Raw genomic sequence first — 17,468 nt, 5'->3', positions numbered from 1 at the left:
ACACACACACACACACACACATACATATATATATTAAATGACTTTTTGCTTAAAACAAGCAAAGTTATCTACCAATGGGGTAAGAAAAATAATCTTGTTTTCCATTTGAAGTAAGTTTTTTTTCTTACACCTTTGGCAAATAATTTTGCTTGTTTTAAACAAAAACTCACTTCATTTTTAAAAAATGATCAGAAAACAAGATAGCATTTCTTATGTCATTTTACTTCTGTAGTAAATGTTCTTGATTTAAGAATATTTAGATATTTGGACTGGAAACAAGACAAAAATACTAAGTAAGAAAAGCATGTTTTGCAGTGTAGTGTTTGGAGCAACACACAGAAAGCAAAGCATATGATTGGTTGCTAGACACTGGCTCTGATGCAGCGTGACACTCATTTACAGCTGACATGCAGAAGACAAGTGTCAGAGATGCCTCTCTGTGACTATCATATCTCTCTCCTTCTCTGTTTTTGTCACATATCTCACTCACTCTCTCACACGCATGGGGTTATTTCACAGTCTCTCATGTGCGCCCAACTCATTTACTTCGTTTAAATGGAGTCAGACAGAATGTGACATTTAAACGTCTCCTTAATTGCTCGGTCACATGATTTCTTAGACGGCAAAGGAAGATTGCATGATGCTCATACTGTGTATGAAACTCTTACGGGTCAGTAGACACTTTCACACATTTAGTCTTTGCCGTAAATGTCTCCATTTAGAGGTCATGTGTGAGCGGGAAGGCAAATTATATTTTGTATTTTGCCAAATTAAGGAGTTATTACCACAAAAGTTCTTTATTGATGCTATATGTGAACAAGTCTGTCATATGAATAGTTTGTGCCAAAGACTTGGGGCAAACTGCACTCTGATGTTATGATGATTTGGGCGCCTGAAAATGCTAACTTTTAAAAACGTGTTTAAAAATTAAAGTTTTTGGGGATTGTTTTGATTATGGTGTTGTCTGGACGCGGAAAAGGGCTGGGTAAAGAATATAGATTTCTCAATTGTATTCTATTCTTATTTTTATGGACCAATATCGATTCTTAAATCTCAAGAATCGATCTTTTAGTCAGTGCTGTTTTCAGTTGATGAATGAACAGAACATTATATTGTGCCTCCCGTCCATTAAATGTTACTTTTGATATGAAATAAAGTCTCTAATTCCCTACAAACCAAGCCTTAACAAACTACTTGTCTGGCCTTAATTTTTATACAGAATTGTATCACTTCGGGGTGGATACGCGAAACCAAAATTATCCCGACAATGCTTTCTCTGTAGAGTGGTAAAGGGATCCTCCATAGGGAGAGGCTAGTTGGCACTTCAGCACTGCGGTGTCATCGGGTCCAGGCGCAGGTCCTTCGTCAGATCTGGATACGGCCTGGATCCGGCTGGCTGCGGGAAACCTCGGGATAAACAAAGACACTAAAATTAGCGTAGACGCCATTCTTCTTATGATGTAACGAGTACATCAGGATTTACGGGAAGTTTTCCCAGTTCCGGCTGACCTAATCTATGCAGCCTAACATTGAGTTATAGAAGTCTATAATGTGTTATGTGAATGCTAGGCCGAAGAGATGTGTCTTTAATCTAGCTTTGAACTGACAGAGTGTGTCTGCTTCCCGGACAATGGTAGGACGACTGTTCCAAAGTTTTGGTGCTAAATAGGAAAAGGATCTACCGCCAGCAGTCGATTCTGATATTCTAGGTATTATTAACTGGCCGGAATTTTGAGATCGCAATAGACGTGAAGGACTATAATGCGTTAACAGCTCGCTCAAGTACTGCGGAGATAAACCATTTAGTGCTTTGTAAGTAATCAGCAATATTTTAAAATGTATACAATGTTTAATAGGGAGCCAATGCAGTGTTGACAACTATGTATTCACAACAATGCAAATAGCTGCCACTTAGAAACATACAGCCTCCTAGTAGAGGGAGCCCTTGCATTCAAAATGGTCTCTGTAACCTCAGATAAAAGACCAGATTAAACCAGATATCCCGATCAAATACCAAACTCCAAGTTTCCAACCGGTGATGCCACATGCTTCCCTGAACCTGTGAGAGTAAATCCACTCTGATCTGTATTTCCCAAGGACTCTCATTCAGGAGAAACACCAGATCTAAGAACCATATGTAGTATGGCCAAAATGGTGCTCCCAACAAAAGATGCACTTCCCCGCACTGTTTGAAGGACCGGCGGAAGCAGACTTATCGGTGGGAAGGCATACAGATGGGCCATCCGCCCATGTGGGTGTTTATCACAAGAGTTGGAGGAAGTAAACCAAACGGGGAACTGGGCCAAGTATGCATACTCCTGGCCTCAGCCCTTACCTTGAGAGAAGATCTGCTCCCACATCCAACTGACCTGGGATATGCACCGCCCTCATTGGCAGAAGTTTGTTCTGTGCCAAATGAATGTGCCACACTTAAAACACCACATGGGTCACCAACGCATTCGGTTTATGTAAGAAACTATTGACATGCTGTCTGTCATGAGAACCACAGAACAGTCTCAAATGTCTGGAAATAAATAACTTATAAGTAGGAAGACTGTCGCCATCTCCAGGTAATTTAAGTGCCAGATGAGATGATCGCCCTTCCGGACTCCATTGGCTGAAAGTGAAAGTGGCATGTGAAGGCCAAGTATGGTACCCCATACATGGGTATAGTCCTCTGCATTTAACCCATCCAAGTTAGTGCACACACATTAGGAGTAGTGAGTAGTGATCACACACTGCAAACCGTGGACACACACACCCAATGGGCAGTAATTTGTGCTGTGGCGCCCATGGAGCGATTGGGGGTTAGGTGCCTTGCTCTAGGGCACCTCAGTTATTTCCTGACGGTATTGAGAATCAAACCCCCAACCTTTGAGTTGCCAGTCTGACTCTAACCATTAGGCCATGACACCTGGACGTTCTTTAAGTGCATCCCACCTACTGATGAGGTATTTGTCGTTATAGTCTTGTGCTGACAGAATCTGCCCATCGGGATCATGTCAAAATACCAAGACTCAAAATCCTCAAAATCAACCAACAGAGCCATAGCAACATCTATTAACTTCATGAATGTACGAGGTGCCAGGGCCAGGTTGAAAGGAAGATCCCAGAAAACAGTGAGCTTTACGCCAAAATGCATAACTGCGGAACTTCCTGTGTTTATGTGCCTCTGCAATATCATTCTGAAACTGCACATTTTGATAGTTAAGATCAGCAGATGCAGTTCCAGGATTGGTGTGCAAACCTCTGTCTGTTTGACACTAGAAAACACTGGCTGAAGAAACTGAATTCTGTCTCCTTTTCCTGCAATATAATCAGAGCCACCAGAATGCCTACCATAATGGTGTACTCCATTGAAATGAAATAGACAGGATGGTACAACCCTTTTCTATGGTTTGCAGAACCCAACACAACACGCATATCAGAAGTTGCCACGCACCCAAATTAACTGAAAGAGAAGTCAGTCATTGTTCAACTGACACCTGTGAAAGAGGACTTTGTTGGCCAAGTGACCTTTTTTGGTCCATATGAGCTGATATAGATGCTTGACAGTGTGACCAGTGTCACTGGCCAGGTCAAGAGATATGAGGGAGGGGTGTAGAATCATTCTGTGCCTCTATCATAGACTCTCCTGATGGGGACCCTGAAGTGGCTGAGCAGCAGGAAAACCCTATCTCAAATGGAAGATATTATGGCCTGACTTAATACAAGGGACCCAGCACAGAGTCTTGAGGAACAACTCCTCTGTTCCAAAGGCATTGTTGCTTGAGGCACAACTCCTGTGCTCCAAAGGCATTGTTGCATTAAGCAAAACTCCTGTGCTCCAATGGCATTGTTGCATTAGGCAAAACTCCTGTGCTCCAATGGCATTGTTGCATGAGGCAGAACTCCTGTGCCTCCAAAAGCATTGTTTCTTCAGGGACAACTCCTGTGCTCCAAAGACATTGTTGCATTAGGAAAAACTCCTGTGCTCCAATGGCATTGTTGCATTAAGCAAAACTCCTGTGCTCCAAAGGCATTGTTGCATGAGGCACATCTCCTGTGCTCCAAAGGCATTGTTGCATGAGGCACAACTCCTGTGCTCCAAAGGCATTGTTGCTTGAGGCACATCTCCTGTGCTCCAAAGACATTGTTGCTTGAGGCAGAACTCCTGTGCTCCAAAGGCATTGTTACTTGAGGCACATCTCCTGTGCTCCAAAGACATTGTTGCTTGAGGCAGAACTCCTGTGCTCCAAAGGCATTGTTGCATTAGGCAAAACTCCTATGCTCCAAAAGCATTGTTCTCTGAGGCACAACTCCTGTGCTCCAAAGGCGCTGTTGCTTGAGGCACAACTCCTGTGCTCCAAAGGCATTGTTGCATGAGGCACAACTCCTGTGCTCCAAAGGCATTGTTCTCTGAGGCACAACTCCTGTGCTCCAAAGGCGCTGTTGCTTGAGGCACAACTCCTGTGCTCCAAAGGCACTGTTGCTTGAGGCACAACTCCTGTGCTCCAAAGGCACTGTTGCTTGAGGCACATCTCCTGTGCTCCAAAGGCATTGTTGCTTGAGGCACATCTCCTGTGCTCCAAAGGCATTGTTGCTTGAGGCACATCTCCTGTGCTCCAAAGGCACTGTTGCTTGAGGCACAACTCCTGTGCTCCAAAGGCACTGTTGCATGAGGCACAACTCCTGTGCTCCAAAGACATTGTTACTTGAGGTTTGACACAATTTTGAGACCCCTCCATCAGGAACGGCTGCTGGTCGGGAAGCCTTGGCTGCCAGCCTCTGGTGCACTTATGGGGTTTAAATTCCAGCCGAATTCTCTCTCACTTATATCTGTGAGGTTGAACCACAAATGTCTCTGGGTTGTCACCAACCCTGCCATAGAGTGACTGAGAACCAAGTGAGTCATTCGACTGAGCTCCTTTACTGTCTCAGGAGACAAGTCAGCCCCTTCATCCATATCTTTATAGACATCAGCTTGGTACACCTGCAAAGCCGGCATTATATCCAATAGCTCACCCTCCTGACTGGCAGTGATTATAGGAATCACTGATCAGAGCCGATGTAGTCCTGCACGACCACGTCTTCTAAGATGGGGCAGAAGATGGTGAGAGATGAGTAGCAATCGCCTCTGCAACCACAGGTGTTTCAACACAACCCTGATCCATCACGTCAGAGATACTAGTTAGATTGGGCAAGCAGAGCAGGGCCGAGAGCCACAGGAACGGAGCGAGGCCGGATGCGCAAGTGTTAATGAGCGTCACCTGTGCACCACACTGGTCTCAAGTCCCATGGAGGAGCTCTGGAAGGATAACATCAGTGATGACTGTGCAAGATGACAGAGGACCAGGCCTGGACTTTGTTGTTGTTCTGTTTTAGTTTATGTGGCAGTCCTCCGTGAGGGGCTGCCTCTTTACTTTCGTTTTGTTGTTTATATTTATTTTATTATTAAAGTTATGTTTACTGTTTGCAGGTTCCCGCCTCCTTCCCTTCCCTGAACTTGAACTTTATTACACAGAGGTAGGATTTGTGATCTATGCCGAAAAGGGCTACTTCCAGGACCTCAAAATCTTTTGGAAATCCTGGATATGTGGCAGTGACTTGCAAGGCGGACACGTACTATGGCTGGCCAATAAGAATTCCTCTAACTTAGACTGCATTTCTGACTGGTGGGCATCGGTCGACACATCCTAAAGCTAAGAATAAGCCAAAGAGGACCAGGCTTTGTGATCACTTTGGAGAAGAGCATCAGCCTGCCCACTGCCAAACTCATAACAAGCATGCACTAGTAAAAATAAATCGCATCTTGAAGAAGAGAAATCTGCAATATGATGGACAGTCGTTTTGAGGCACCAACAATGCGGCACTATTGAGGGCAGCAATGGCGCCATCAGCCAATGAATTGGTGCGATTCTATGGGTTTCAGACAAGCGGCATACTTGGACTGTGTTCCCATAGAGACACTGCGTCGAGTGAACCTATGAAAGGAAAAGGCATCCTAGCATGCTTAACAGCGCACGCAGTCCCAAACGTTTTACTAGAGACTTTCTTGAGCTGTGAAGTGAGGGGAAAATACCAGTTGGATAATTTGGAATAGTTGTCAATGCAAAAAGAAAAAGAAAAACTTAACTTTTGCCACCATACTGGTGTACAGTAGCTACCAGTTTAACCAACTAAATCCCTTTGAGTGAGTGGTTAATACAGCAATGTTACAGTACTTTAAACATAAATGGGTTTCATGTGTGAAAGTGACTAATGATACATAAGACTGTGACCTATTTAATCAATTCCAGAAAAGCATTCCCATTGTTAGAAACACACAGGCACATGTACACACTTCCACATCTACATTAACCACTGTTTTCTTAGACGCTTGACCCGTGTTGTGGTGTGTTGCTGATATGATGCTTGTTGATGGGGTACTGATCTGAACGCTGCCTGTGTTGGCTGTTACACCTGTCTCTCTCTCTTTCTCTCTCTCTCTCTCTCTCTCTCTCTCTCTCTCTCTCTCTCTCTCTCTCTTTCTCTCTCCCTCTTATATTCATTTTTTCACAGGCTGGACCGTTTACCACCAAACATCAGAGCGAATCACCTATAAATCTAGTAGCAAACCGCGCACTAGATTCCTCAGTGGACCCGTGTCTATGTCCATCTGTTTGTATTTGTTCTACTTTTCTTCTAATACTCATAATACCTTTCCCCATTTCTTTCTGAATTCTCTCGTGATTTGCTTTGGTTTCTCTGTACTGCATTTCCCACATGTTCACATCCACTAACACATTATCAGTCATTTCATTTCCATCTTCATGTCAGATGGCACTTTCCATGAATGTGGTACGATATACTGCAAATGATAAAAAGTCAAAAATTTCCCACAAACTCATTTTGGGATTTGTGCCCCTACAGTTGTATCCTATTCGTGGAAAGATCTTGATGTCTACTCGTCCTGCCTTCAATTTGTCTTTTTTACAAACGCTTTGTGCTGTGCTGCAGCTTTGACCGATAACGTGAGCTGTCTTCCCCCAAACATGGCCATTCCCAACATTTAACTTAAAGCAGAGTGAGCGTGTATGGATTTGTTTGCCAAAGCTTTTGTATCGTCTATATATCTGTGCCTTCTTTCCTTTTCACTCCACGTAAAACCCCAATGAGATGATGATTGACGTGCCATCTCATGTTTGGATTCGGAAGACGAGCATGCCAAGGGCACGAGCAGGCTGCTGTGGAAACCATCAGGGCTGTATTTTGAATTTTATTACCTCACTTCCTGTTCTCTGGCTGTCACCTGCATGATTCTAATATGACACTGTCCCAGATGCATATTATATTTACTTGGTGTTTCTGTTACTTTTGGCTTGTAGTATTTTGTTTCTCTAGGTGAGGGTTCATTTTGGACAAAAACATGAATTTCCCCACCAGTGCATCATAGCTGTGATTAGGAAGCCAGTTTATTTTTTATACTTGGTCTCCGTACTTGTCAAAGTTATGATTTAGTCATCATTCTAACCTTCATTGTGTGGAAGATTTCCTTTTTTACTCTCCTTTTATAATTTACTAGTTAAGTTTAAAATGTGGCATGCAGCACTTTCGTTGTATTCAAATTTCCTTTTAAAATGCTTTTGCTTTTCTTTATAATTTGTCTTTGTTGAAATGTTAGACGATATTTGTATTCTCCAAAGGCATTCTCCAATTCTCTTTAAAATATTCAAATTTTTATAAATAACTCATGCCGTGCTCTCTGAGATAGAATAGTATTTTTTATGCATCCATATGTTTGTTGGTGATTGGTGATTCTTTTAACTCTTTCCCCGCCAGTGTTTTTGAAAAAAGTTTGCCAGCCAGCACCAGCATTTTTGATAATGTTCACAAAACTTTCATGGCCCCAAGATTATTGTTGTATGAATATCTGAACAGTCAATATATCAAAAGAAAGAACAGAGCCTCTGCTTTTAAACAAAAAACACTTGAATGTGGGTACGCTTCATAAAAAAGCAACATTTTGAATAAAAAGCTGAAAAAGATTTTTGTTTTAGTTCAAGTCTTCATCCGGATGGGATTCAGAGTGATGGTCAAAACACAGATAGAGTAGATCTATCCATCAACACACTCAAAAGCTTCACAGTTGTTTGCCATTTGACGATCACGAGCGTCAGCAACGCTTCTACCACTTGTTTCTGCTTTTGATCCAGAGATCCTGTACTATTTCAGAAGTTGTGTAATAGCGCTCCCTACCGTATAACAGTGGAAACACGGATTGCCGGAAAAACTTGTCAATGGTGGGGAAAGAGTTAAAAGTGGAGGTTTAGGAGAAGATCAATTCAGTTTTAATCTTACATGCTCAGTATTTTCACTCTCGGCCATTGACACGTACCATATATGATTGTGAGCAACAATTCAGTTAATTAGTCTTGACCTTTAAAGACCCCATGAAATCAAAATGAGGTTTTTGTGGCTTTTAGTCAGTGTCTTTTAGCTTTGAGGTCATTTGCTCTTATAGAGACATGTGAAAAAGAAAGTACACCCTCTTAAATAAAAATAATTTTATCATACAACCTCAGATGAACAACACAACATATTACATTATTTGTCATTATTTAGCAAAACCTTGTCCAAAATGGAGAAGCCATGGGTGACAAACTAAGTCTTACTGCTTACATAGGGATAAAGTGGGTAAGTAGAAGTCAGGCCCTGCAAATCAAATGCCCTTGATTAATTTATCATCAGTTGGGACCTAACTCTATAAAAGCAGAAGTTTTGGTAGTTTGCTGGTCTGGAGCATTGCCAAGGAAGAGCAACATCCCCAATGATCTTAGAGAAGCAATTGTTGCTGCCAATCAATCTAGGAAGGGTTACAAGGCCATTTCCAAACAATTTGAAGAACATTATTCTACAGTGAGGAAGATCATTCGCAAGTGGAAAACATTCAAGACATTTGCCAATCTTCCCAGGAGTGGACGTCCCAGCAAATTCACCCACGGTTAGAGCGTGCAATGCCCAGAGAAATACCAAAACACCCATACTCTACAGGCCTCAGTTAACATGTTGAATGTTAAAGTTCATGGCAGTACAATTATAAAAAGACGGGACAAGTATGGCATGTTTGGAAGGGTTGCCAGGACAAAGCTTCTTCTCTCTAAAAAGAACATGGTTGCACTGCTTAGGTTTGCAAAGTTGCATCTGATCAAACCACAAGACTTCTGGAACAATGTTGTTTGGACAGACGAGACCAAAGTGGAGATGTTTGGCCATAATGCACAGAAAACCAAACACAGCACGTCAGCACAAACACCTCGTACCAACTGTCCATCACTCTGGTAGAGCGGTGAAGATTTGGGCTTGTTTTGCAGTCACAGAACCTGAGCAACTTCAGTTATTGAGTCGACCATGAACTCCTCTGGATACTAAAGTATTCTAGAGTCAAATGTGAGGCCGACTGTCGGACAGCTAACGCTCGGATGATATTGGGTCATGCAATAAGGACAATGATCCCAAGCACACCACCAAATATATATAAACAAATGCCCACTAACATCAATGAACTGAAGCAACGCTACAAAGAAGAGTGGGCCAGAATTCCTCCAGAACTATGTGAGAGACTGATAAAGTCATACAGAAAACGATTACTTTAAGTTATTACTGCTAAAGGTGTTTCACTTTCAGTCGGTCACGTTCAACGTCACGTCGACGTCACTGACGTAATTGGGATCACTTCAGGTAGCCCTATCATCTTCGAGTGTATACAGAACGAGCCAATGCACATTGGAGTGCGAGATTTGCACTGATCGAGTATAAATACGGAAGCGTCGAGGCCGAGAGACTTCCTTACCTAAAGGGAGGTTTAGTCCCCTCGCCTATGCCCCAATCTAGTGCCCATTCTGGTCCCCAGAATAGGGCTACTTCCTCGCTTAACCAGGGTGACCTGAAGATCACTGTGAGGGCTTCCCCGCAAGCCGTGGAGCTTCCGTTGGAGCGCACTGGTCCTTCTCATGGACGACCAGCCGTTTTCTTCGGGGCTTCTGCTGACAATCAGATGTCGATCGTAGCATCAGAGCGGGAGCTTCAGTCTTCTGGGGATGAAGACTCGGCTGCGTTGCATCCTTCTGGGACAGTGGCGTTGCCCAAGACTGACAGACTTGACAGTTCGCCAAAAAGGTCGGGCTGCGTGGAATCCTCCACCTTGTCCCGAACCTCCGGTGCCTCTTTTCCTGGAGGTAAAACAAAGAAGTCATTAGAACATGGACAGCACCTTTTTCTGCCTTAAGCTGTTTAATGGCCCTTCCCTCCTCACCACCCTTGATGGTGGAGCAGCTAAGGGGTACTGCTAAGTCAGGGAGGACAACGAGCAGGTCTTGCTAGTTGTGCCTTACTGGCCTAACCGGACTTGGTTCCCAAAACTGATGCTCCACGCGACAGCTCCTCTTTGGCCCATTCCTCTGAGGAAGGACCTGGTTTCTCAGAGACGGGGCACCCGTGTCCAGACCTCTGGAAACTCCAAACCTTTTTGTTGAGTGGTGTTCTTCTCACCAGGAGAACCCCAGAACTTGGTCGATCAGATCAGTGCTTTCCTTCCTGCAAGATTGGTTGGAGCGAAGGTTGTCTCGCTCCACCCTCAAAGTGTATGTTGCCGCTATTGAGGGTAAGTCGCTGAGAAAGCACAACCTAATCAACCGGTTCCTGAGGGGGGCAAGAAGACTAAATCCTCCTTGCCCTCACTCGTTACCCTCTTGGGACTTGGGACCTGAAGGAGGAAAAGGAGACGTTACGTCCCATCGCCACGTTTCCTGTACCATCGCTGCACGGACGTCACTATCTCAGCTCCTCAGTGTAAAACAAAGGTGCGTGCATCCGCTTCCAAATTTATGCCCACGCTGTGGGGTGGGGCGCGACATGCAAATCTCGCTCGTCAATGTGCATTGGTTGTTCTGTATACACTCGAAGAAAATAGGGCTACCTGAACTGATCTCAATTACGTCTATGACGTCGACGTAACGTCTCCGTTCCCTCCTTCAGGGAACGAGGGTTACATACGTAACCGAGATGTTTTACAAGCTACGGAATCATGGGGGGTACTTAATTTTCACACATGCCTTCTACATTTTGGCTTTATTTTTTAAATATGTCATGTGTTGTTCATCTGAGGTTCCATTTCCCTAACTTTAAGATCTGCTAAAGACCAGATGATATTTTTTGTCCTGATACATAAAACCATAGAATTCAAATAGGGTGTACTTTCTTTTTCACATGACTGTTTGTATCATCCCGGTGAGCATTTTATTGGACTATGACCATGAGCAGAGGATAAGAAAGTCCTTTTGCCCTTAATTATAAACACTACATGTCCTCATCTAAAGCTACAACACAAGCAAATGTTGTGACAGCTGCCATTGGATCCTAAATGAATGTGAAGCTGGTGGTGAGAAGTCCATCCACAGTACGATCAGTCATGACTTTGGCCAAACCAACATCCTGATTCAATAGGACCTATTCAGGAACGAACGTTGTTGTGCCCATCAAACCATTTCATGGGGTTTTTAAAGTAGGACATTTTACTCAAACAAAAGTGTTGGACCTCATTCGGAGTCCAGGCTAAAAGGGCTTTAAGGTTGTCTGCACAAAATGCCTTTTTTAGGCTCATGAGCCATTCAAACACGTCACCCACCGACATCTCATGAGATCACAGATGAAGCCTCCCTGCACCTGATTCTGTATCTGTTCACTGATTGGTCGCTATGTTTTCTTGTGCATCAGCTTGTCCAATGGGCTGTGCCGTGTGCTTTCCCCCGCCCCCTAACGTCTCTGTCTTTGCTGTTTTGCTCTTGTAGGGTCCACTCTGAAACGACTCTGTCTAGGCAAAGAGCGCAACAGTAGTAAATATCCCACTCCTTTCTTCTTCGCTCCTAGTCCCTCTTTCTTTCTTTTCTGTTTTTTTCATTTGTCATTTCTTTTGTTAGCATGAGCGTTCGCCTGTGTGATAAGTGCTCTTCATTTGCAACAGCAGATTATGAAATGTGCATTGATTCTTTATATTCATTTGAATTGTCTTTTTTTCTAGTGCATGGTTGATGCAGTCAAGTGCTTATTGAAACCTTTATGATTTCTGTATTTCTGGTAATTTAAGTGCATTTGTGTTTTAAGTGCATTTGTGCACTTTGTTCTTTGTGTGGTTCTGTAATCATCCAGCTGCTTGATTTTAGTCTAGAAACAAGTGCACAAGAAACACACAAACCCAGAAACAATCAGATCCACCAACACATTTCAAGTACATACTCAGTGTCTGTTCTCTCATTGGTGGGAACAAACCTCAGCACGCAAGGGGTTGATTGATGTCTGTAACTCTTCAAATGTGTTATTCAGAAGTCCGACCTCAAACTTTTGAATGGTTAATTAAAATGTAATTAACTTAAAAATTGGTATTGAATCAAGTCATTGTCAAAGCAAATATTTACAGCTCTAGTAATGCGTAACGATTAACCATGATATTAACCACACTTCACTGCGTAACGTGACGGATCGCATCATCTGTCAGTGAGCAGCGGATTGATTACAGAGGACTTCAGGGTGAATTCTCTGAGCTTGAGGTCTTTCTCTGTCTCTTTCTCAGGGTCTCATAACGCTGGTGCTTCATCATCATCATCATCCGCAGCCGTGCCGGCTTCATCGCCTCGGCCAATCACGGCGCTCGTCCAGGCTCAAGCCAACAACAGCAACAACAAGACTGGCACATTCACCGATGACCTTCACAAGCTGGTTGATGATTGGGCGAAAGAGACTCTTGCCTCCGCCCCTCAGCTCCGCCCCTCCGTGTGTCAGATCCGACCGCAGAGATCTCATCACTCCTTCCAGACCAGCCACACTGCAATGCCCAGAGTCCCCAATCAGGTACTATATGCTGCTTGTCATCCAGAATCTTAATGAGGATGTGTTTTTTTCTTTTCTTTCTTTTGTGTGTAATGTTGCTGTTTGAGCATGAAAAAGCTGAAACGCCTCCATTGTAGTCTTGAGTTTCTTCCGAGAAAGAACACGTCACAATATTCCTAATTTAAATAAATAATAGGCAGAATAAAGAGGCGGGGCCTGGTGGACTTGGTTAGTAATGTGTTGAACTGGCGGTTATGGTAAGGGGCGGGTCATTTCCCAAACACGCTGGAAGCGCTTGACCAATCACAATACACTGCTCCAGCCGACCAATCAGAGCACAGTGTGCTTTTCAGAAGGAGGGGCTTCATAGAGACAGGAAGTAAACAGAGCGTTACTGACAGACTGGGAAGAGAGGAGCCGCAACAATGGAGAATATGTGGGAACTCAAAAGTTTAAGGACACCTGGTTACTTTAAGTTAAACCAACAAATATTTTTTTACAGTGAGTATATATTCTGTTCTATTAACCAGACCAGGGCTGGACTGGGACTAAAAATAGGCCTGGGCATTTTGGCCCAGACTGGCCCACTACATATGATCATAAACACCACCCATCTTTGCACGCCCTTGCATATGTTTTTGTTCAACTCCTATTCATAAAAAACACTAATGCCATGTAATGATTGAGTAGGAACGAGTGAGAGTTAAGAGATGCAATAAGCACAAAATTGTCATTTATTAATATAATTGAACTAATCTCCACAGTAATGCACCTAAAAAACAAGCTAAGTTGCATTGGCATTGCAATACAGGTGTTTCCCACAGGATCTTTGGTAAAACTGTGGTGAGTGCCTCTGTCCCTCTAGGGGGGTTCGGGGGCATGCCCCCCCGTAAGAATTTTTTGTGCATTTTAATGTTAAATTCATCAATCTGGTGCAGTTTGAGAGTTCAAAATTAAAAGCTCCAACCCATATTCAGTGTGCAAATTAAACAAAGAAAAAATCAAACCTCTTTTAGTAACAGTGTCTGTCTACATTAAACTACTACATAATTATAGTTATAATATTAATCTCATGACAGTAGCCTAATAGCCATATATTGTAAAACAAATGCACTGAAAAATAAAGGAATCTTTCATAATTAGTTTTGTACTAATTTCTATAGGCTACTTGAAAGAGATAAGCACATGATCTTTTATTTTGGCGGAAAACATGGATACAAACGCGTCTCATTAAACTTCGAGTAAATTGCTGTAATTGTCAACTATGCAGATGTGGAAATAATGCGTAACTGGGTAATGGGTTCCTACACTCATAGCCTAAGTGTTTTGAAAGTAGTTCTGCTTACCGCGGACTCTACACTTTCTCATCCTCACTCTCCTCATCATCACTGGAGCTGATGAAGGTCCTGATCCTCCTCTCTATCATCATCATCACTGGAGCTGATGAAGGTCCTGCTGCTGCAGAAAACATATATTTTGACACATTTTACAGCGTCTGCTTGAAGGGCCTGTATCTATTGTTCACACTATTTCTCTGCACATTCCGTGCGTTTCTTCTCCATCTCTATTTTGACAGATACACACTGACACTGCACGCTCGCTCAAAGCCCAAAGGGGGAGGTGTTTAAAGATGTGATTGGGCCATCCCAGTGTCAATCAAGAAAACAACCAATGGGCCGCTGATCTACGCGTTTCATGGGCCGGTCTGTCAGTGGGAAAAAAACCTGCTTACTTTTTTTTACCAATGCATTACACCGGCACTAACCCAGCGCTGTCAATTAAGCAAAACAAATCGAATGGGCCGCCGATATACGAGTTTTATGAGCCATAAAAAAGATGAGATTGAGATGTATCGGCCCAAAAAGCACGTCGGCCCACCGGGCATTTGCCCGGTATGCCCGATTACCAGTCCAGCCCTGAACCAGACTCATTATTATTGACCAACTAAAGGTAGAGGGGGCCACGGTCTTAAAATGTGGTCACATTTACCATTGCTCTGCAAACTTTCACGACTGATATCCAGTTATTTGGGAAAAAGTTTGCCACATTGATTCAGCTCATGTTCACGCAAACTCGCCAAGCTGACCAAGAGAAAGCTGCTTAGGGTTTCGTACATCTCTACACTACTGACAAGGGAAATTTTCATGAGGGGTGATTTTTTTTTATAACTCATCCGTTTAAATGATATAAAGCCATAAAGTTCTGCATAATTAAGGGGCGTGGCCACTTGAGGGACCAGTTATTTACTTAATCACGCAATGACATCATGCATACGCAATTCTGCATATGCATAACTCTGATTAAAGCACCCAATAATGATTTTCTAAAGCATATAAAGTGAATAAACATAAACCATGAGAACCCATAAAGCAGTGTTACTGTATCTGGTCTCTCTCTTCTCTTGTAGTTTAGAGGCTCAATCCCTGCGGCGGCTGTGAAGCTCCATCTACCCCTGTCCTGCCCGCTGTCAGCAGCTCTGGGTCCCATCATGCCTCACGGCATCACCAGCGGCCCGTCTCCCGTCATCCAGCGGGGTGGATACCTGATGCCCACCGCCCCCTTCGCTGGGATGATACCAGGCCCGCTGTATCCACACCAGTGGTCCGGTTTGCCCAGTCCGGTGGGAATGTTTGGCACGGCCGCGATGGTCCCGTATCCGACCATGGCCAGCCCGGCACTGCAGACGTTTCCTCTGGCGGTCAAAAGCCCAGACGCCCCGATGTGCCCCAGCAAAGCCAGGACTGCATGAGCGCTTCAAACTCTGCTAATCACTGCACACTTGCAGACGGATAATCACGCAAACTGGGAGTTCCTGCAACAGGTTTTTAACTCGGCTTCAGGATCAAACCACAATCTCTCCTCGATGTCTGTGTGCTTTAGATCGCTGTTGGATGGGAGACGCGTCTGTATGAAGCCTTTGAGCCTGTAAATATGAGAGTGTGTGTGTGCGTGTGAATGTGGGCATGAGGAGTGTGTTCATGTCTCGAACCAGTCCTGTGGGCGCCGCTTGCACGTTTGTTTGTTTTGACCTTTTAGCTCTTATGTTTGAATCTGAATTGAGGAGTGTTAGTGTTAAGGGTTCGGCTGAGATTAGGCCTTCAATTCTACTGCCGTGAAGTATCATTTCATAATCATTTTGCTGATTGACTAAACATATGGATACATAAACAGGCATATTGGGCCTTATTAATGAAACAGGAGCAGAATAAATGTAGTCATTCTTATCTAAATCTCATGATGATTTGTGTAAGAATGGAAAAAATACATAAATGTTTAATGAAAGCGTCCCAGTGATATACCCTCCGAAATATCAGTCCTGTTTTCCAATCATACGCGTTTCATTCATTTACAGCACTTTCATTGGCCGTTTACAGAAATATCCAGCAATTTCAGACCACAGGACAAAATCCCTACTTTAAGAAACCCAATTCAGGATGATGTAGTGCCTTGATCCGTCATCAGTTTTCCCTCAAAGGTATGAATTGGTTTTGAAGGGGGGAAAACATTCCTCTTCTGTTCCTAATGCAATGGTGTTTTTTTGCATAATTTGTTTTCTATTTGCGTCCCCTTTCAGTTGAAGCAAGTTTGCATTGAATGAACATATTGATTTGAACTGTAGATAGATTGATGAACGAATGCGGTTGATGTCTGGGTTTCTGATGGGTTACAATCATTCATAAGCAATACTGCACTAAGCACAGAGTCTCAGACGCATTTGAGGAACGACTGGTTTATATTGCGATGATCTGATGAACGATGCATGCCATCAAAGCGTCGTGGACGCCCAAATACAGAATGAAGAATTACTGTGTAAACGTGCTCTTATAAGTGCGCCGCCTTCCCTCTTTACAGCGTAACACAGGGACTGAATGCAGGTTTGACTCTGAATGTGTGTCAAAATGACAATGCATGTGATTCAACCTCCCTGTTACATTATCCCAACCCATAATGTGAACGTTGACAAACTACTGTACATGTGACTGTTTTACCAAATGTATCATTTTTATTTGCTTTGCATAGTGACTGAGTTTATTCCCTCTAGCACAGTGTTAATGATGTTGAGTTTTAATTTCTTTTAAGAGGGCAGTGCAATTGTTAGTCATGACTCATATTTATTGTTGTTTTTCATAAAAGCGATCCAGCATGAGAAAGTGCAAGCGTTTGAATACTAGCTCACAGATGTACAAAACGTATTTGCATCCAAAATCCACATCCCAACATAAACTCTGGTTTTATTTGTATGATTGAATCTTTAGTCAGGGTTATATTTCTATTATAACTGCCAAACTGTGAATTGTACAGTCCTCTAGTATTTATTTCCTCAGTGTATTGTTTTGCTGCAGCTTCTGTCCTGTAATGTGTTTCATGCATCAATGATCTACAGGAGAAACGTTTTCGGGAGGTTTCTGATATTCTGTTCTTGCTGTTATTAATGCGGATTATATATCTGGCAATAATTACTTGTGTCTCACGGATTTGATGGTGATGGACTTTTCCCGGTGTTTTCTCTGTGAATGATTGCTTCACCCTTCTCCGCATTACTTTGCTCCGCTCAGATCCCAATGCACTCACAACACACAGACTGTGTACTAGTTTAATTAAGAATAAATCAATATTTTGTGCTT

General features: G+C 43.1%; 1 protein-coding gene across 1 annotated transcript in view; it reads left to right on the top strand.

Annotated features, from left to right (window-relative positions):
* LOC307011212 (serine/threonine-protein kinase WNK2) overlaps positions 1-17,468 on the top strand; it is an 81,816-nt gene extending 64,348 nt beyond the window's left edge. Inside the window, exons 27-29 of the mRNA XM_079636621.1 lie at positions 11,808-11,852; positions 12,587-12,864; positions 15,251-17,468. Of these exons, the coding sequence (XP_079492747.1) occupies positions 11,808-11,852; positions 12,587-12,864; positions 15,251-15,592 (665 nt within the window). The 3' untranslated portion in view covers positions 15,593-17,468. The remainder of the gene's footprint in view (positions 1-11,807; positions 11,853-12,586; positions 12,865-15,250) is intronic.

Source organism: Phoxinus phoxinus (assembly GCF_949152265.1).
Source record: "Phoxinus phoxinus genome assembly, chromosome: 15".
Lineage (NCBI taxonomy): Eukaryota > Metazoa > Chordata > Actinopteri > Cypriniformes > Leuciscidae > Phoxinus > Phoxinus phoxinus.
Note: the sequence above shows the minus strand (reverse complement) of the source record. Positions and strands in the feature narration are given on the sequence as shown.